This window comes from Protopterus annectens, chromosome 12.part0 (assembly GCF_019279795.1).
Source record: "Protopterus annectens isolate FY-2018-M chromosome 12.part0, PAN1.0, whole genome shotgun sequence".
Classification (NCBI taxonomy): domain Eukaryota; kingdom Metazoa; phylum Chordata; order Ceratodontiformes; family Protopteridae; genus Protopterus; species Protopterus annectens.
Window position 1 is genome coordinate 907,901,900 of NC_056746.1, and position 21,102 is coordinate 907,923,001.

Sequence of the window (21,102 nt, forward strand, 5' to 3'; positions counted from 1 at the left end):
TTAAGCATCTGAGATTGAGGCAAGGAAACAGGCACTTGAGTTTGGGTCGTCAGTTTTTTAGGCGTAGTTCATACTGGGCCTTAGATACTCAATAGTTTTAGAAAGAACTGAAGATGCGAAAGAAGTCATTGGTTTGTGTCTCAGAAGCTGGTGCCTGCACAGCGGCTCCGGACCCATCCAAGGTAGAGACATCCACAGGTTCCATAGTCAAAGAGTCTCATGGCATACTGGACTCCGAACGGGTCTTGGTAGTGGCCTGCAAATCCACAGAAGTGGGCATCCAGGGCTGCGAAAGCACCTCACTGAGTACCGGCGAACTGGCAACTAGCTTAACAGAAGAGTAGTCAGCAGTTTTGGACCTGTGCAGTCTGTCTCTGTCTTTATCCTTACATTTTTTTCGGAAGATTTGTAGTCGGGTGGCTTACCGAAGCCGTTTTGGAATACGGAGATAGAGATCAAAAGCGAAAGTATTTAGCTACGATAAGGGCCCAACGAAGTATAGTTCTAGCATTGAACAAAGCACAGCAAAGCAAAAAACCGACAGTGAGGGATGTCGTGGTCTGGGCCTAAACAGGTGACGCAGTAAGAATGGAAATCTCGGTGTGGCATTTGCTTTCCATAGGCAACACAATTGTTAACTTTTTCTGACATCGGTTAGAGCAAGAAAAAAGGATCTCCAACGGGGTACTTAGCTTTAGAAGACTTCAACTTTAATTTTGGAAACGAAAACTCTTGTAGTGGCCGACCGGCAGTCGTGCAAACTGCGTCTGCTTTGGGCTCCTTGGCAAGAAAGACTGATGTAATGGCGACAGATGCCTGTTTTTATACCACTGACTGGCTGACATCAGTCCTGGAGTGACAGCAACTGACGCAGAAATACTAAGCCTCTGGTTATTCGGGCCGACTGAGGGCTACCCCTTGCAGGATAACCCAAGTGTGATGACTGCAACAGTGAAACACGAACAACATCATGATTTTTTTTTTTTTTTTTTTTTTGAGGAGGAGCAAATCCCCAGTACCTTTCTCTGCAATTGTGCATGCCTGGAATTATGTACAAGTTAATTTTATCTAAAAGTAGCTTTCAGTAATATCTCCTTCTTGGTGTTGTCCAAGAAGTGTGAGCGTGTGTGTACCTCAGATATACTGTGTAAGAAGCTGGACAGAGTCATTCCTGTCTTCCAGTTTCTCACGTTCCTTGGGGATTGCTGTCTGCAGGACTCCCAGAAGTGTGTGTCTGTGTACCTCAGATATACTGAGCAAGGAGCTGGACAGAGAGGCATTCCTGCCCTCCAGCTTCCCCTTACATTAAGGCAACAAAATCACTGTCTCGCCATTTTGTCCTTCATAATGTCACAGTAGGAGCCCAAGTCCCTGTATTGCCCCCTAACCATGCACAAAGTATCTGTCAGCTGCAAGTGGACTGGACAAGCTGGGAACAACTAAACATGGGATTTGACCAACACCAGTAGTTATAAGACACACCAGTGTCTGAGATACGGACAACAAAGGTAAGCAATAAAAAAGTTACTCCAAGAAAACTCACCATCCAAGACATTTAGATCAAAAAGACATCGACAATCTACACTTTTATGCTGTAAGCATAGTAATTTTCTAAAACAGAAAAGAACGGGAGAGTACAAGGCCTAGACATGCTCTCTTAGTCTGGTGGATGTGTACTTTCCTCTAGCCCTGGAGGGATTAATAAACATGGTGAGTATGCTTAAGTATCACAATAAAGACAAATCAGTTAAACGCTTCTTTAGATTGAGACCTGATCTTAAAGCACCCAGAGTTCAGTTGTTAAGAATTGGTATCGCACTAGGCAGTAAAACTGGACAGTACTGGTCAGCAAACAGTGACAGAACTAAAAGCAGCTTTTTTTCTGCCTGCTACCTGTGCCAGTAATCTGTCCCCGAGTTTTGCTTTCTGATAATGGTCACTAAATGCTTTCTGAATTTGAAATCAAGCAAACCAATGTAGGCTTTTTTCTTTCTGTAACTAGTACTATATGGAGCGGATAACTATGATCAGGTCACTGATCATAACCCTTTATTACATGTTCTTAACCAGCATGCCAAGATTCACCTCTAAAGCTTTGTTCGAGAGGAATTTCTTGGCATCCACATCATAAGCTGGTTATAAATCTGAGACCTGATCATAACTCTAAGAATAACAATGACAGTAACAACAAAACTTTAATTATAAACAGCTTTAATCACAGCTTCTTTAAAAAACATAACAGCATAACAGACCAGAAAAAGAAAAACAGACTAAAATCTAACATCTAGCATATTCAAGTTTTGTCAAAAAAAAAAAAGGGTACCATAGTCTACCAAATGGATTCATGTTGATCCACTTAACAGCTTTCAAGTGAATGTCATTAGTCGGGGGGGGGGGTGAAAAAGCACAGTTTTGTACCTACCATAAATGTAGATGTCCGATAGGCATGCATCTGCAGTCCTTACAAATTGGTTGTCCTGTCGTCAGGCAGCCCTTCGGTCGGCCGGATTCCAAAGTCTGGGTCTGGCCTCGGCTGATTTTGCACTTCACCCGACGTCATAGCTGCAGTTATTCGGGTATAAAGGTATCAGCCGACACCATCTTCCTCAGTGTTTCTTGCCCCAGATGCCAGGTGCCCTCTAGGAAGGCTAAATTTGGATAATTGCAAAAGTTTCCAAATAAGAGAGAGCAAACAAAAATAAACATGTATATACAAACAAATACACCATAATAGATTCCCCCAGCTAGCTAGAAGATGGGTAAATACCCTAGGAGTACCTCAGAGGGGAAGGAGGGTGGGTATCCTGACTGCAGATGCATGCCTATCGGACATCTACATTTATGGTAGGTACAAAACTGTACTATGTCCTTCAAGGATGCATCTGCAGTCCTTACAAATGGGTAGAATACCATAGCCAAACTGGGGGAGGAGGAGTAATAAGATTATGGTGTAGTTAAGATCCCTTGCAAAACAGCAGTGGCAAAACCTGCTCGGGATCTGGAGTATAAGGGTAAATTATAATGTTTGGCAAATGTATGCACGGAGCTCCAAGTAGCAGCCTCTAAAATATCTTTGGTAGCCACTCCTCGTAAAAAAGCTGTGGTAGTGGCTGTAGCCCTTGTAGAGTGAGGTCTGATTTTATCTGGAGTTTTCTTCCCATGGTAAGAGTAACAAAATCTAATGCAATTTCCTATCCATTTAGAGATTGTCTGTTTTGAAATTGCTTTTCCTTCCTTTCCTGTTGCATATGCTACCAGTAGCTGGTCAGTTTTTCTATTGCTCTTGGTCCTGTCCAGGTAGTAACGTAATTGCCTATGAACATCCAAGGTATGCAACAGTCTTTCTCCCCCGTTCTGTGGGTTGGGGAAGAATGTAGGCAGGTGGATAGCCTGGTTTAAAGATACTCTTGGCATAAAAGTAGGATTAGTTCTCATGGACACTATCTTGATGGAAGATCAGGAAGGGCTGTACTGCCATCAATGCCTGTAGTTCAGAAACCCTTCTTGCTGAAGTGATTGCAAGCAGGAAAGCAGTTTTCCATGATAAGTACTGTAATTCTGCTGTTGCTGCTGGCTCGAAAGGAGGGAGTGTCAACTTTTCTAACACAAAATTCAAGTCCCATGCTGGCAATGGTGGCTTCCTAGGTGGTTTTACATTCTTAATTCCTCTCAGAAACTGCCTGAGCAGAGGATGCGAAAAGACTGGAGGATCCAAGTTATATTCTGCTGAAATAGCTGATGCATGAATCTTAATGGAAGAATAGGACAGGCCATTGTGGAAGAGCTCTGCCAAGTATTCCAGGATGTTAGCTATGTTTACCAGTGACACATTTTCTGCCATTGCAGTACTCCAAATGAGATACCTTTTCCATTTTGCTGAATAATTTTTTCTTGTTGAGGGTCTGCGAGCCTCCAAGATAATGTCTTTAACCCTTTGAGATAAATCTGGGTTATTTGGTCTTATGCAATGTTCCAGGCAGTGAGCTGCAGAGTTTTCAGGTTTGGATGCAGGGTTTTGAAGTTGTTCTGTGTTAACAGTAAGGGAACTAGGGGCAGAGGCCATATTTGTTCCCGAGACATACTCCTCAGTAATGGGTACCAATGTTGCCTTGGCCAGTCTGGAGCTATCAGGATGATCCTTGGACGGTCTTCTTTGATCTTCAGTAGCACCTTGTGCATCAAAGGAAGAGGTGGGAATGCATATGCTGTCAGGTTTTCCAACTGAATGATAGGGAGTCCACTTTCCAAGCAAGTGGGTGGTACGTCCTCGTGCAGAATTTTTCAGTTGGTGATTGTGTGGGGATGCAAATAAGTCTATTTCTGGTAGTCCCCATTTCCCTGTAATGGTTTTGAAGATGTCCGGATGCAGCATCCATTCGTGGGCATCCGTGGTAGTTCTGCTTAGGATGTCTGCTAGTATGTTTTCTTTTCCTGGCACGAAAATCACTTGCAGCTGAATGTTGAAGCTCAGGGCCACATTCCAGAGGTCCATTGCCATCCGGCATAGAGGGTATGAATGTGTGCCTCCCTGTTTGTTGATGTACCACATAACTGTGGTGTTGTCCGTCCTTATCAACAGTTGACCCTGTTGTAGAAATGGTCTGAATGTCTGAATTGCCAGTTTGACTGCCAGCATTTCCTTTTGATTTATGTGTAGGTTCAGCTGATCTTTTGTCCATAAGCCTTGTATGCACTTGTCCAGCATGTGCACCCCCCAACCGAGGTCTGAGGCGTCCGTTGTGATGGTTTGGCTTGGTTGAGTGCTGTGGAAGGGCAGTCCTTGGTTTGATTGACAGGCCTGAGCCCACCATTGGAATTCTTGCTTCAGGCATGGAATTATTTGAATTTTGGTTTCTAGGCTGTGCTTGTGCTGAGACCATAAATTCCTTAGGTACCACTGTAACTTTCTCATATGTAGTCTGGCATGTGGAATCAATATTATGCAGGATGCCATGTAACCCAGGGCTTGCAGGACTTTTCTTGCTGTTAGCTGGTTCTGCTTTGTTAATGCCATGAAGTAGAGAGGGAGTTGTTCCTGTTTTTCTACTGTTAGGAATGCCATTTGTTTTGATGTGTCCAGCTCTGCACCCAAGAAGGTTATCCTTTGGGATGGTATCAGCCTTGACTTTTTTATATTGACTGTGTATCCCAGGGCTTGCAGTAGATGAATGACCGTTTTCAAGTCTTTTGTTAACTTGTTTTTGTTGTCCGCTTGTAACAGGCAGTCGTCCAGGTAAGGGTAGATTTGAATTCCCTGAAGCCTGCAATGAGCAATTACTGATGCCAGGCATTTCGTGAATACTCTGGGCAGTAGATAAGCCAAAGGGCAATGCTGAGAATTGATAATGCTCTGATCCTGCAAGAAATCTGAGGTATCTTCTGCAATCTGGTCTTATGGGGACGTGCAGGTATGCCTCCTTGAGATCTAGAGTTACCAGCCAAGACTCCTTGCCCAGCATGGGAAGAAGCTGCTGTAGGGTCAGCATTTTGAATTTTGGAACAATGAGATATGTGTTTAAAGCGGACAGGATGAGAATAGGTCTCCATTGGTTTTCTTTTCTTGGAACCAGGAAGAGTCTGGAGTAAAATCCTTGCCCTTGTTCCATAGATGGTACCTTTTCTACAGCTCTCATCCTTAGTAAGTGAGTTATTTGTTTTAGAGCTTCTGTCTTTTGATTTGGAGGTAGGTTTGGCATTCCTCTCTTCCTTGGTAGAGTAAGGAAGTGAAACCTGTAACCTTGGTCTATTGTCTGTAAAATCCATTTGTCTCCTGTGATGTAATGCCAGTTTACTGAAAATAAGGCTAGCTTCCCGCCTAAGGGTGCTTCTAGTTGTTCCCTGGTAGGCGGTGCCAGAGCCAAGTCACTGTGATTGTCCTGTGGAAGTGGTGGTGGCTGGGTCTGTGGCTGTACCTCGCTGGTTGTTAGCCTGCCACTGACGTCCCCTGTAGGCACCTCTGGATTGACCCCTGCCTCTTGAGCGCCTATTCCTGCCTCTTTGCGCTCTGGAGGTTTCTGGAAAGGACCAATTCTTGGAAGGCTAGTTCCTGCTAAACCTTGGAGGTTGGACCTGCAAGAAATCCTTGACTGTCTGGACAGATTTTGCTTTCTCTTCCACCTTCTTCAGCACCTGCTGTGCAGGAGAGCCAAACAAACTGAGCTTATCCATGGGAGCATCTAGGAGCTTTGATTTAACATGGTCTGGTAAGGACTGCTCTTTTAACCATGCATGTCTTCTGATCACTGTACCAGTCATGGCTGATCTAAAGGAAGCCTCCAGTGCATCATAGCCGCATTTTAAGGAATGATTACTGACCTGCTGAATGTTATGTACCATTTCCTGAACAGATTTTTTGTCTAATGGCTCATCCGAGGACAGCTTTTTAGTTAACTGGTCTAACATAAATTCTTGATACTGAATCATGTGGAATTGACAGTTCAAGGCCCTAGCTGAAAGAGTAGCAGAAGTGTAAACTTTTTTACCCCATCTCTCTAAGGCCCTAGATTCCCTTTCAGAGGGGAGGGGTTTTTTGGCAGAGGTAGCTGCTACAGCCTTAGGTCCCTGGGAGATAGTTTCTGGATCTGCAAAAGGAGCCTTATACAAATGATAATGTGTGTCCGGAACCCTGTAGTACCTATCGGGCTTAGCAGGGGCCGGAGGAAGAGAATCAGGAGCAGTACAAGCATCATTAAATGCATCATCTACAACAGCAAGTACTGGAGGAATGGCTAAAGGCCTATGCTGTGGCAAATGCAAAAAGGTTCTAAGCCTTTTCCTAGAGTCTGAAAAATCCTGGCCCTGCCATTGAAATTGTTCCCTCATAGCATGCAAGGTTTCCCCAAAGGAAAATTCCTCAGGCGGAGAGGCAGAAGGAATGGACTCTTCAGCATCAGAGTCTTCATAAGGAGAAAAAGGGTCCTCTGGAGGGTTTGAATTATCTGATTCATCAGAGGAGTCATCTGTGGAAACTGGCTCAGGGGGCTCTACTCTAGGCCTCTTCTCTGGAGGTGGGTGAGAGGCCCTGTCTGGGTGAGGTTGGGATCCCCTGATCAAAGAAATGAGATCCTCTGCTAGACTAAGCATTTGTGAACTAGAGCTAGGCCTGTGAGAGGGGGTCTTAGCAGGCACAGTTTTGGTAGATTTTGCTGCTTTAGCCCTGGCAAAGGCCTTAATCGACATGGATGCAGGAGGCCTAGCAGCTCCACGTGCAGGGGTAGAAATATCCAAAGGGATAGTATCAGATAAATCCTGAGAACCTGCAAGAGCGGGTGGGTTTTCAGTAGCAGATTCAACCATGCTGGATGAGGCCTTGGTAGGAGGTAAGCTTTCGGCCGAAGGAAGAACCGCGGACTCTGTCTCAGTCGAAACAGAGACACTCGCGGTTGGCTTAACCGCGGTTTCGGCCGAAACCGCGGACTGCGAGAGTCGGTCCTTTTCCTTGCGCTTTTTAGAAATTTGCGTAGTCGGGGTATCCGACGGCATATTGTAAGCAAAAGTGGAGCCGAAAAACTCCTCAGCAAATTCCGACCGACGTCTAAGCGTCCGTCGGTTGAAAGAAGCACAGGCTAGACAAGCTGCTACGTCGTGGTCTGGGCCTAAACAAGGCAAGCAGTAAGAGTGGAAATCTTTATGAGGTATTTGTTTCCCACAAGTTAAACAGTTATTCACTTTTTCTGACATCGGCTGAGGCAAGAAAGAGTCCCCAACGGGGTACTTTTTAGAAGTCTTCGGTAGTAGTAATCTCTGGTTCTGACCGACCGGCACTTGCGAACAGCTTCTGCTTCGGGCGCCACGCGGCAAGAAAGACTGAGGAAGATGGCGTCGGCTGATACCTTTATACCCGAATAACTGCAGCTATGACGTCGGGTGAAGTGCGACATCAGCCGAGGCCAGACCCAGACTTTGGAATCCGGCCGACCGAAGGGCTGCCTGATGACAGGACAACCCATTTGTAAGGACTGCAGATGCATCCTTGAAGGACATCTACTTTCAGCAATCACAACTCTTTTTTTGGGGGGAGGTGGGCAACCACCCGACCCCTGCTAGGAAAGGCAAGAAGGAGGAAAGAATGTGACAGGTTCATGAGAACAAAGACTGGACGCTATGAGGGATGATAAAGGCTAAAAAGAAAAAAAATCAAAAGTGTGGAAGAACGAGAAGCAAGTGAAATAGCAGGCAAGAGGAAGAAGAGCAGTAGTGGAGGAGGGTGCAAAAGGGAAGAAGAAAGGAGCTGAAAGGAAACCGGGAAAACAGACTGAAAGGGGGCTAACAAGCACTGTACAGAGCTGCCATGTGGATGAAGTCAAAAATCACAGTAGAATAATACTTAAGGAGTGCAAAGACATAATGGGGAGCATGGACAAAGTATAGAAACAGTGACTCAGGTGTAATATAGGTCACTACTACAAGAGAGCTATAGAGGAGATAAAATGGACAACAACTACGAAGGTGTCAGCAGAGTTCTAAGCTTAACGTAAGAAATGGCAGTTGAGACATTCTCAGGTTTATCCAGGCGAAGGTAGAATCCCCACACTTAGTGGCATACTGGAAGAAATGACTGGAAAGTAAGCAGATTTCACCAAGAAAAGAAAACGGGAAAGAACATGAACGTCACAAGCTCTACACTGACAAATAGGAAAGTAGGTCAATGGTGTGTGAACAGCCTGCAAGTTACCTAAAAATCAATAAGAAATGTATCTAGGGAATAACAGAGTACAGTGAATAGATCCACAGATGGTGGAACTAGGTCTGTCACAGAGTCACTGTCAGAGGACAAAAAGGTTCCTCGTAGATCTGTCAAACAGCTATTCTAAATTGTTGGTGCATACTTTTATAATCATGTGGTTAAGGTTATAGCTAAAGAAGGAATCCCTAACAAACGCTATCCATTTAAGAAAATAATAAATATGATGCATACATGTGGCAGCTAGGATTAAACGTAAAGAAATGAAACGTGGCACACACTAACGTGTAGTCTAGACACTTTTTTAAAGATACTGATTTGCCTTGTAAATTTTTTTTATAAAAGCAAAATTAAATTTATCAAGCTAGGTAATATACATTGTGTGATCAAGGTCTAGGAAACTGTGCAGGTGGATATGGTTGTGTGATTAACTATTAGGTTTATCACAACAGTAAGTATACAAATGTAGTACGTTTGCCTACAGTACCACGACAGACTCAAAACAGGGACTTTTCTTGTCAAAACAAAGGGATTTTGTTAGGTGATAAGGAGAAACACAGTACTCTGTGCAATACTAGAGGATGTAGAGAGCAAGACAAAGGATGACACAGATACTGAAGTGGACAGAGGGGACAGTTACAAAGAAAGATTCCACAGACAGACAGGATAGTTGCAGTACTGTTCGTGGCATATAGTAATTAGCTTCAGGCAGATGTCTACCCAGCCTGCTCTCTGAACCTCTAGATGCAGCCATCCCTATCAGCAGAATCTCCTTTCTCCGTTCTCTTGTTGGCTTAGTTCTCAGAATACTTTTTGTTCTTTTATAAATTTAATATTCTGTATGACTGTTGTTACTCTCAAGTATCTGTAACAAAAATCACACTCAGTCCTTAATATCCATTCAAATCACCTACACCACCTTGTTCTGTTGGAAGGATCAATGTATCTCACTTAACCCTTGCTATCTTCCCCTCCCAGATAAAATCCTTCAACTCTATTACTGTCTACAACTTCTCCCCTGGTTGACATATATAGTTCAGACATATTTTTAAGACTAAAGGGACTAAACATTTTCACTGCTTGTATCTTGCTGTCCATATCCATAAACAGCTTCCAGTTTCTCAGTTTTTGTATCACCTTTTGTTCCCAAGTCTTTTTATCTGCCAAAACAGAACCCTTTTTAATCCATACTCCTAAATACTTCATTTTTTGTGTTCCCAAAAAATATGGATATTGCTGAACCAATTCATGTGTGAGTACATAGTTTTACAGCTATAGAATTTGTTTTGTCTTCATTAAATTTTATATCTCGAACAGACTTGAAACTGTCTCACAAAGTTCCACAACACTGAGATGTTCTTTTCTGGTTCTGTCAGGTACAAAATATCATCAGTTGTAAATAAAGCCAACTTGTTTTGATTAACAATTATATTCTTGAATCAGAGTCAGAAGAAGAAGATTCTTGAATTTGAGTCCCTTATATCTTTTCCAATTGCTCCAAATATAACACAAAAAAATAAAATAAATAAGTGGAAAAGGACACTCCTGCCTGGTTCCGCTGCTAAGACGTAAATTATTAGAGGAAACCCCCCCCACAATTTTTGCCTCTGATCCTCACACTTCCTCATAATTAACTATACTACTGTATCAAAGAATGCAAATGCTTCCACTGCACTACTCAAAATCCCAGCATACTCTATCAAATGTTTTGTCTCTATCAAGACCCACCAATAACAGCAGTACTTTCTTATATTCTGTCTCCACTCCACAAAACCACACTGACTCATATCTGCCAAGTCTGACAACACCTTTGCCATTCTTTTAGCTATTACAAATACTTCATAATCATGGTTTAACACTGAAATGGGCCTATACAAAGCTGGATCTTATGGATCTTTATTGTCTTTAGATATTTCAGCCACTACAGCCTTTTTTCCAGGATGTGGATGCGTCCCCTCCTTTTAAATTACTGTTAAAACAAAACCTTACAACTTTTAACACTTTCTTCCATTCTAGCATCCAAACGCTTATATTGTAAGAGTAACTTCTCCCCATCTGTGTTTTTCGGTGAGCATTTTCTTAGCATAAAATATCAAAAGTTGTCTTCTCTCCCCTCTCACTCTCTCTCTATTCTCCTAGATGATGCAGCCCTCCCCCACCCCAATACTAAGGACTACGTTACTCTGTCTGCAAAGACTTATTTGCTAAACACATAAAACTAAACAGCATTTTCTTGGCTGCTCCTGGTTTCTGAGATGCGTATTCTGCGGTGAATTTCATAGAGTACACTATTCTGTAATTTCTCTGCAGTCCAATGTATACTACTTAGAAGCATAGACCTTTTTTTCTTATACTGTGTTATTAAATGCTGTGCTAATACTTGACTGCCTGGCAGTCCTCTAGGTCCCGTGATTTTTTGGTTTTGCACTGTCCTATGCATAGGGATATATCCACTCTGATTTGATCTGCTTCCTCCCAATTACTATTATTTACTGACCACAACTATTCAGGAATCTTTACAGATGCAGGCACAGACAGACACAGTATGCATGTCTTGGGCTATGTACATTTAACGAAATCTAAGATGCACAACTGATAGTAACCATGGCAAGTGATGAGACAAGTCATGAAAATGTCCACCTTTCCTGAAAACACCAGAGGACTCAAAACATGCATGGAAGATAATGACAACTCACAGCTGTAACACTTTACTTCCCGAATAATTATCAGAGTATGTCAAAAGGAAGTCAAGTGTCCCAGCAGCTAACCAATTCTCCATCAAAACATTTTTAAAATACTTTACTTAAATTAAAATGCAGTGGAAAAATTAAAACAATCATCTGCTTCAGAAAATTCCTGTAAACATCCTAACTGAAGTAATAGTGACTGTTGCAACGCCTTGGCTATTAGCATTAGCCAACAAAGGGATGCTCCTGTTACAATGACAGTACCAGTGAAGGAGGACAGACTGCTATGTTCACGGTTCACTGTACTATTGTGTATTTGGCACATAAGAAACATAAACCCTCTCTGTCAAAATGCAGAGTTTACTGCTTTTTAAAAATGAGGTCAGTTGTATGTTAGCTACTGTCTAGCTAAACAGTCCACATTCCTTGTATATACTTACAATAAACCCTAAATAAAATGTATAAATACAACTGTATTTTAATAGTATGATAATCTACTCCAAGGCAAATAACCTTCCAGCAAACCTAAGCTATGTAGCAGTTCTAGTAATGCATACCTATGTGGCTTATTAATTACACAGAAGCTTCTGTTTACCAGTGATATGCTGCAGAAAAGAAAAAGTGTCTACAACACATACTTACAAATACATATATTTATCCAACTTGGCTGCGAAGTGCCTTGGCATCTGCCCACATCCATAGTAGTTATGATCATTTTCAGGGATATGGTCTACATCATGAAAAATGACACAGTCCCAGCTGTAGTCTTTCATAGCTTCCAAAAATCCAACGTTGAATAACATGGCACGGTTAAAAGGTTGGGTTCCCGCCTTGCAAGAAATATGCAAACAAAAGTATAACCATCAAAAGATTCAATATATATATAAATATATATATATATATATATATATATATATATATTTTTTTTACTAATCAACATGAGCCCAATGTAATAATTAAATTATCATTTTAACTAGGTCACAGCTTTTACTTCCAGTTTCATTTACTTCTCGGATAACAACTTGCTGCTGTTGCTTTTTTCAGACTTGTTTTTAAACCCTCATAATTTTCAAAAATGTTTACACAGCTTATGTGAATTAGTTTAATTAAACAAGCCTGTATTAAAGAACAGATGTGGCTAAGAGCACCTGCCATAAATGCAGATCTTAGAAGAAATAAGGACACAGAAAAAATTGGCAGGCAAACCCAGTGCAATAAACAGTAAGACAGGCAGCATTCAACAGTGCAAACAAGTACTGCATTATCTGAGTAACTAACCTGGAATCTCCATCAACACCTTTATCTTCACACCAAAGGGAATATCATTTATATCTAGTCAAACTGCACCCAGACTTTTCTTGGAAAGTGCAACATAAACATGATTGTTAGGATTCAACCAAATTCTTCATTGCTGTCAGACAGAGATCCGATACTACAGTGCTACGGCTGCAGGAAATGACATGACTTGCACCACAGAAGTGACAACTAATAAGAAAGTAAACCTTTCCCAGAACAGCAAGTACCTAGCCTAGCCTGTAAATCTCGCATAAAGTACAGTTTTGTACCTACCATAAATGTAGATGTCCGATAGGTATGCATCTGCAGCCATAACATATGGGTTGTCCTGCCTCAGGCAGCCCTTCGGTCGGCCGGATTCCAAAGTCTGGGTCTGGCCTCAGCTGATGTCGCACTTTCCCCGACGTCAGAGCTTCTGGGGTATAAAGGCATCAGCCGACGCCATTTTCCTCAGTTTTTCTTGCCCCAGATGCCAGGTGCCCTCTAGGAAGGCTAAATTTGGATAAATGCTGAAAAGTTCCAAACATTTGCAAATTATATACATGTATAAACAAACAAATACACCATAATAGATTCCCCCAGCTAGCTGAAAGAGGGGTAAGCACTCTAGGAATACCACAGAGGGGAAGGAGGGTGGGTAATCCTGACTGCAGATGCATACCTATCGGACATCTACATTTATGGTAGGTACAAAAAGTACAGTTTTGTACCTACCATAAATGTAGATGTCCGATAGGTATGCATCTGCAGTCATAACATATGGGTTGTCCTGCCTCAGGCAGCCCTCGGTCGGCCGGATTCCAAAGTCTGGGTCCGACATCGGCTGATGTCGCATTTCTCTCCGGCGTCAGAGCGGCTGGAGTACATAAGCATCAGCCGACGCCATTTTCTTCAGTGTTTATTGCCCCAGATGCCAGGTGCCCTCCAAGGAAGGCTGTAATCAAATTGGAAAACAAAAACAGTATTCCAGACAAATAAATGAGCAATAAACAGATACACCATAACAGATATCCCCAGCTAAGAGAAACAGGGATAGGAGTGGACCCTAGGCATAGAGGGGTATGGAGGGAGGGAAAATCCGACTGCAGTTGCATATCTATCGGACATCTACATTTATGGTAGGTACAAAACTGTACTATGTCCTTCAAGAATGCAACTGCAGTCATAACATATGGGTAGAATACCATAGCTTAGTTGGGGGAGGAGGAATGCTCTAGGAAAAAGATGGTGTGGCAATCAAACCCTGCAGGACTACGAAGCAAAGCCTGCTCTGGATCTGGAGTATAGAGGGAGATTGTAGTGTTTGGAGAATGTATGCACGGAGCTCCATGTAGCAGCTTCTAGAATGTCCTTAGTAGGCACCCCTCTCAAGAATGCTGTAGAGGTGGCTGTAGCTCTGGTGGAATGTGGTCTGACATTGGCTGGAACAGTCTTTCCATGAAAGGAATAACAGAATCTGATGCAATGTCAAATCCATTTTGAAATAGTCTGTTTTGAAATTGCTTTTCCTTGGACTGCAGGGGCGTAAGCTACAAAAAGTTGTTCAGACTTCCTACTGGTCTTGGTTCTGTCCAGGTAGTATCGAAGTTGTCTATGAATGTCCAAGGTATGCAACAGTCTTTCCCCCTTATTCTCGGGACTGGGGAAGAAAGCAGGCAGATGAATTGCTTGATTTAAAGAAACCCTAGATACCACCTTTGGCATAAAAGTAGGGTTGGTCCTTAATGAAACCCCGTCTCTGTGGAAAATTATGAACGGTGGTATTGCCATTAGGGCCTGTAGTTCCGAAACCCTTCTTGCTGAGGTAATTGCCAACAGGAAAGCTGTCTTCCATGAGAGAAATTGCAAGTCAACTGAAGCTACTGGCTCAAATGGAGGTAGAGTCAGTTTTTCTAGTACAAAATTGAGGTCCCAGGCTGGCACTGGAGCCTTTCTTGGTGGCTTAATGTTCTTGATTCCCCTGAGGAATTGCCTTAGCAAAGGATGTGAGAAGACAGGCGGATCAGTGTTATATCTAGCTGAAATAGCTGATGCATGTATCTTTATGGAAGAATATGACAGCCCATTCTTTAGCATATCTGCCAAATATTCCAGGATGAGTGGGATGTTCAATAATGATGCATCATGTCCCTTGCTGGAATTCCAAATGCTGAATCTCTTCCATTTTGCTAAGTAAACCTTTCTGGTGGATGGTCTTCGAGCCTCTGTTAATATCCGCTGAACTTCCTTGGAGAGAGATAGGCTGAGGTTATTCATGGGATCTCCCAGGCTGTTAGCTGCAGTGTCTGAAGGTTTGGATGCACTGTTTTGAAGTTGTGTTGAGTCAAAAGTAGAGGCCATTGGGGAAGGGCCCACTTCTTGGTGTGACATATGCTCCGTAGTAGTGGATACCAGTGTTGTCTTGGCCAGTCTGGAGCTATTAGGATCCCCTTGGGTCTCTCTGCTTTGATCTTTAGTAATACTGAGGTCATCAGTGGCAGAGGTGAGAATGCATAGATTTTTTAGGAAGTTCCAGTTGAATGAGAGAGCATCTATTTTCCAAGCTTGTGGATGGTATGTCCTTGAGCAGAATTTTTGTAGATGATGGTTGAGGTGAGAGGCAAATAGGTCTACTTCTGGCCTGCCCCATGTCGAAGTGAGCTGTGTGAAGATCTTCGGATGTAAGCTCCACTCGTGTGGATCTGTGAAATTCCTGCTTAGGCTGTCCGCCAGCACATTGTCCTTGTCTGGAACAAACTGGGATTGTAACTGAATGTTTAGGCTCAGTGATTTTTCCCAAAGATGCATTGTCAGTCTGCAAAGGGGGTAAGAATGGGTGCCCCCTTGCTTGTTTATATACCACATCACAGTGGTGTTGTCTGTCCGTATCAGTAAATGGCCTTGCTGAAGTTGGTGTTGAAAGGCCTCGATGGCATGCATTACTGCCAGCATTTCCTTTTGGTTTATATGCAGATGTGCTTCCTTTGGAGACCATTGTCCTTGTATACACCTGCCTTCCATGTGCGCCCCCCATCCAAGATCTGAGGCGTCTGTGGTCAAAGTCTGTGTTATCTGTGGTTTTTTGAATGACATAGCTGTGTTTGCCTGGCTAACCGAGGCCCACCATAGGAATTCCTTTTGTAGGCATGGAATGAGCGGTATGGTTGTCTCTAAGTTGTTGCTGTGCTGAGACCATAGGCTTTTTAGGTACCATTGAAGCTCTCATGTGTAGCCTTGCTAATGGAACCAGGAGAATGCAGGATGCCATGTAACCCAGGGCCTGTAGGAATCTCCTTGCTGTCATCTGGGTCAGTTTTGCCAAACCTTTGAAATAATGAGTTAACTTCTCTTGCTTGTCTTCTGTTAGGTAAGCCATTTGAGAGGCTGTGTCTAATTTGGCTCCTAAGAAGATTATTTGCTGGGATGGCTGAAGTCTTGACTTTTGGAAGTTGACTGTGTATCCCAGAGCTTGAAGTAATCGTATGACATAGTCCAAGTTTTTTGTCAACCTCAATTTGTCGTCCGCTTGTATGAGGCAGTCGTCCAGGTACGGGTAAATTTGGATCCCCTGGAGCCTGCAATGAGCAATTACTGAAGCCAGGCATTTTGTGAATACTCTGGGCAGTAGATAAGCCAAATGGCAATGCTGAGAATTGATAATGCTCTGGCCCTGCAAGAAATCTGAGGTATCTTCTGCAGCTGTGTCTGTTAGGGACATGCAGGTATGCCTCCTTGAGGTCCAGAGTAATCAGCCAAGACCCCTTGCCCAGCATGGGAAGGAGCTGCTGTAGAGTCAGCATTTTGAACTTTGGTACTATGAGAAAGGTGTTTAATGCGGACAAATCCAGTATTGGTCTCCATTGAGATTCTTTTCTTGGAACAAGGAACAGTCTTGAGTAAAACCCTGGCCTTGTTCTTGTTGTGGAACTCTTTCTATTGCTTTCATCCGAGCCAGCAGAGAGATTTGCTTGATAGCCTCTGCCCTCTGGTTTTGTGGTAGGTTTGGTATGCCTTGTTTTCTTGGTAAGGTATGAAAATGGAACCTGTAACCTCGGTCTATAATGTCCAAAATCCATTTGTCCTTTGTCAATCTGTGCCAATTGTCTGCAAACAGAGATAATTTTCCCAAGGGAGCTTCTATTTGTTCCTTGGTAGGCGGAAGTAGAGGAAAGTCATTGAGATTGTGGCTGTGGGGCAGGTGAAACCCCTGTGTCACTTCTTTGGTTTGCTGGCTGCCATTGTCGCCCCTGTAAGGACCTCTGTATTGCCCTCTTCCTCGGCCACGTCTGTTTTACCCCTTTGAAATTTTTCAGGATTAGGAAAGGACCAGTTTTTTGAAGGCCAATTCCTACTGAATCTGGGGGGTTGAACCTGGAGGAAATCTTTCACCGTCTGAACTGATTTTGCTTTTTCCTCGATGGACTTTAACACATCCTTAGCATTAGCACCAAAAAGCTTGTTCTTTTCCAAAGGTGCATCCAGAAGTTTTGCCTTTACATGATCTGGTAGAGGTTGATCTTTTAACCATGCATGTCTACGAATGACTGCCCCTGTCATAGCTGCCCTACATGAAGCTTCCAGTGCATCATATCCACACTGCAGGAAGTGATTGTTTACTTGCTGAGAGTTATGTACAGCTTCCTGCAAAGACTTCCTGTCTAAAGGATCAGGAGAGGCCAATGTTTTCTGTAAATCTTCTAACAGGAAATCCTGATATTGTAACATATGAAAAAGGCAATTCAAAGCTCTCATAGATAAAGTAGTGGAAGTGTAGACCTTTTTCCCCCATCTCTCTAATGACCTAGCTTCCCTGTTGGAGGGCAAATGATTTTTAGAGGTGGAAGCTGAAACACTTTTGGGTCCCTGAGAAATAGTTTCCAAATCAGCAGTATGGGCCCTGAATAAATGGGAATGTGTTTCTGGGACCCTGTAATACCTGTCTGGCTTGGCTGGAGCAGGGGGAAGAGAATCAAGGGTAACACTAGAGTCAGAATATAAATCATCCAAAACATCAAGCACAGGAGGAATAGCTAAGGGCCTGTGCTGGGGCTTTTTAAGGAAGGTTCGAAGGCGCTTTCTGGAATCAGAATATTCCTGGCCTTGCCACTTGAAATGTTCCCTCATGGTATGCAGAACTTCCCCAAAAGAAATATCCTCAGGAGGGGAGGCCGAGGGGATGGAAACCTCTGCATCAGAGTCCTCATAGGTCTGGAAGAGCTCTTCCTGGCCATTGGAGTGGACAGAGTCCTCAGAATCTTCATCTCAAGGAATAGGGTCAGTGGGTTCAACCCGGGGCCTTTTATCAGAAGGAGGCTGGGATCCTCTCTCAGGATGGGCCTGTGAACCTCTAATCATAGAAATTAAGTCAGCAGCCATAGACATGATTTGTGTCTCTGGAGTAGGCTGAGGTAAGGCTTTAGTAGTAAGATGCTTGGTCTTGCTGGCTGTCTTAGCCCTAGTGTAGGCCTTAATAGACATGGCCATAGGAAGCCTGGCAGCTCCACGTGCAGGAGTGACCTTATCTACAGCAATGGTCTCGGGCATTTCCTTGGTTTCGGTATCCGGAGGAAAATCAATAACTGGCGGAGTGATATCCTGAATCGGAGTCGTCGGTAATGCGGTGTCTTCGGTTCGGAGCGGTGGAATAACCGTCTCAGGGGGAACCGGAGCACTCGCGGTAGGTTTTGGCGTGGAGTCGGTGGTAGATGCGGGCCGAGGATGTCGGTCCCGGTCTTTTCGTTTCTTGGGAGTTTGCGATGTCGGAAGTTCCGACGGCATTGTATAAGCAAATTTTTCACCGAAAAAATCTTCAGCGAACTCCGCCCGGCGCCCGAGAGTGCGCTTGTTGAAGCGAGCACAATCTAGACAGGCCGAGACGTCGTGGTCTGGACCAAGACAAGGAAGACAGTAAGAGTGGAAATCCTTATGAGGTATTTGTTTACCACAAGAAAGACAATTGTTAACTTTTTCAGTAATTTCTGACATCGGCTGAGGCAAGAAAAGGTCCCCAATGGGGTACTTAGCTTTTTTGATGACTTCGGAATCGAAGAATACAGGAGCTGACCGACCGGCACTTGCGAACTGCTTCTGCTTCGGGCACCGCGCGGCAAGAAAGACTGAAGAAAATGGCGTCGGCTGATGCTTATGTACTCCAGCCGCTCTGACGTCGGAGAGAAATGCGACATCAGCCGACGTCGGACCCAGACTTGGGAATCCGGCCGACCGAGGGCTGCCTGAGGCAGGACAACCCATATGTTATGACTGCAGTTGCATTCTTGAAGGACATCTGTACTATGTCCTTCAAGGATGCATCTGCAGTCATAACATATGGGTAGAATACCATAGCCAATCTGGGGGAGGGGGTACTAAGAGAAGGATGGTGTAGTTAAGATCCCCTGCAGAACTGCAGTTGCAAACCCTGCTTGGGATCTGGAATATAAAGGTAGATTGTAATGCTTGGCAAATGTATGCACGGAGCTCCAAGTAGCAGCTTCTAAAATGTCCTTAGTAGCCACCCCCCGTAGGAAAGCTGTAGTGGTGGCTGTGGCCCTTGTGGAGTGAGGCCTGATATTTTCAGGAACTGTCTTTCCATGAAAGGAGTAACAAAAGCGAATGCAATTTCCTATCCATTTTGAAATTGTCTGTTTGGAAATTGCTCTTCCTTGCACCCCTGTTGCATATGCTACAACAAGTTGGTCAGTTTTTCTGCTAGTTTTTGTTCTGTCCAAATAGTAGCGTAGTTGTCTGTGTATATCCAAGGTGTGCAAAAGTTTTTCCCCTTTGTTCTGTGGGTTAGGGAAGAACGTTGGCAAGTGAATAGCTTGGTTCAAGGATACCCTAGATACCACCTTTTGCATGAAAGTAGCATTGGTTCTTAGTGACACTCTATCCTGGTGAAAAATAAGAAAAGGTTGCACTGCCATTAATGCCTGTAGCTCAGATACTCTTCTTGCTGAAGTGATTGCCAGAAGGAAAGCAGTTTTCCAAGATAGGAACTGTAGATCTGCTGATGCTGCTGGTTCAAAGGGAGGCAGAGTCAGTTTTTCCAGCACAAAATTGAGATCCCATGCAGGTAGAGGGGGTCTTCTTGGAGGTTTAACATTTTTGATCCCTCTCAAAAATTGCCTGAGAAGAGGGTGTGAGAAGATAGGTGGATCCATATTGTATTCTGCTGAAATTGCTGAAGCATGAATCTTAATGGAAGAATAAGACAGGCCATTGTGGAACAATTCTGCTAAGTATTCAAGAATGTGTGCTAGGTTTGCCACTGTGACATCTGTGCCCTTTGATGTGCTCCAAATAAGATATCTCTTCCATTTAGCTGAGTATGTCTTCCTTGTGGAAGGTCTGTGAGCCTCTAGGATAATGTCCTTCACCCTCTGAGATAAAACAGTTTGGTTGGGTTTTAAGGAATTTTCCAGGCAGTTAGCTGTAATGTTTTCAAGTTGGGATGCAGGGTTTTGAAATTGTTCTGCGTTAGAAGAAGAGGCCATTGAGGAAGAGGCCATGAATTTGCCTGAGACATGCTTCTCAACAGTGGGTACCAGTGTTGTCTTGGCCAGTCCGGAGCTATTAGTATCACTTTTGGCTGTTCCTCCCTGATCTTCAGTAGAACCTTGTACATCAATGGGAGAGGTGGAAAGGCATAGACTGTTAGGGCATTCCAGCTGAAAGAGAGAGAGTCCACCCTCCATGCTCGTGGGTGGTACGTCCTTGAGCAGAATGTCTTCAGTTGGTGGTTGAGTGGGGAGGCGAACAGATCTATCTCTGGCATTCCCCATGTCTTTGTTATAAGTGTGAAGATGTCTGGGTGCAGCATCCATTCGTGTGCATCCATGGTAGTTCTGCTTAAGCTGTCTGCTAGAGTATTTTCTTTTCCTGGTATGAATTTGGCCTGCAGCTGGATATTGAGATTCAGGCATAGGTTCCACAGATTCATAGCCATCCGGCATAGAGGGTAGGAATGTGTGCCCCCCTGTTTGTTTATGTACCACATAACCGTGGTGTTGTCTGTCCTTATTAACAGATGTCCTTGTTGGAGGAAGGGTCCGAATGCCTCGATTGCATGGCTCACTGCCAGCATTTCCTTTTGGTTTATGTGCATGCTTAGCTGCCCTTGAGGCCATAGGCCTTGGATACGTTTGTCCTCCATGTGTGCTCCCCATCCTCGGTCTGAGGCGTCCGTGGTGATGGTTTGCCTTGTTTTTGGTTTGTTGAAAGGCAACCCTCTGTTGGACTGGCAGGCCTGAGCCCACCATAGGAATTCCTTTTGAAGGCATGGAATGATTGGTATCATGGTTTCTAGACTGTGACTGTGGTGAGACCATACATTCCTCAGGTACCATTGTAATTTCCTCATATGCAGCCTGGCATGTGGGATTAAAATTATGCAGGATGCCATGTAACCCAGGGCCTGCAGGACTTTCCTTGCAGTAAGCTGAGTTTGTCTTGTCAGCA

At 43.7% G+C, this 21,102-nt stretch overlaps 1 protein-coding gene across 1 annotated transcript in view; it reads right to left on the bottom strand.

The window, feature by feature from the left end:
- The window catches only part of B4GALT5 (beta-1,4-galactosyltransferase 5), a 202,923-nt gene that overhangs the window by 87,148 nt on the left and 94,673 nt on the right, over positions 1 to 21,102 (bottom strand). Inside the window, exon 6 of the mRNA XM_044088972.1 lies at positions 12,013 to 12,200. Within this exon, the coding sequence (XP_043944907.1) occupies positions 12,013 to 12,200 (188 nt within the window). The remainder of the gene's footprint in view (positions 1 to 12,012; positions 12,201 to 21,102) is intronic.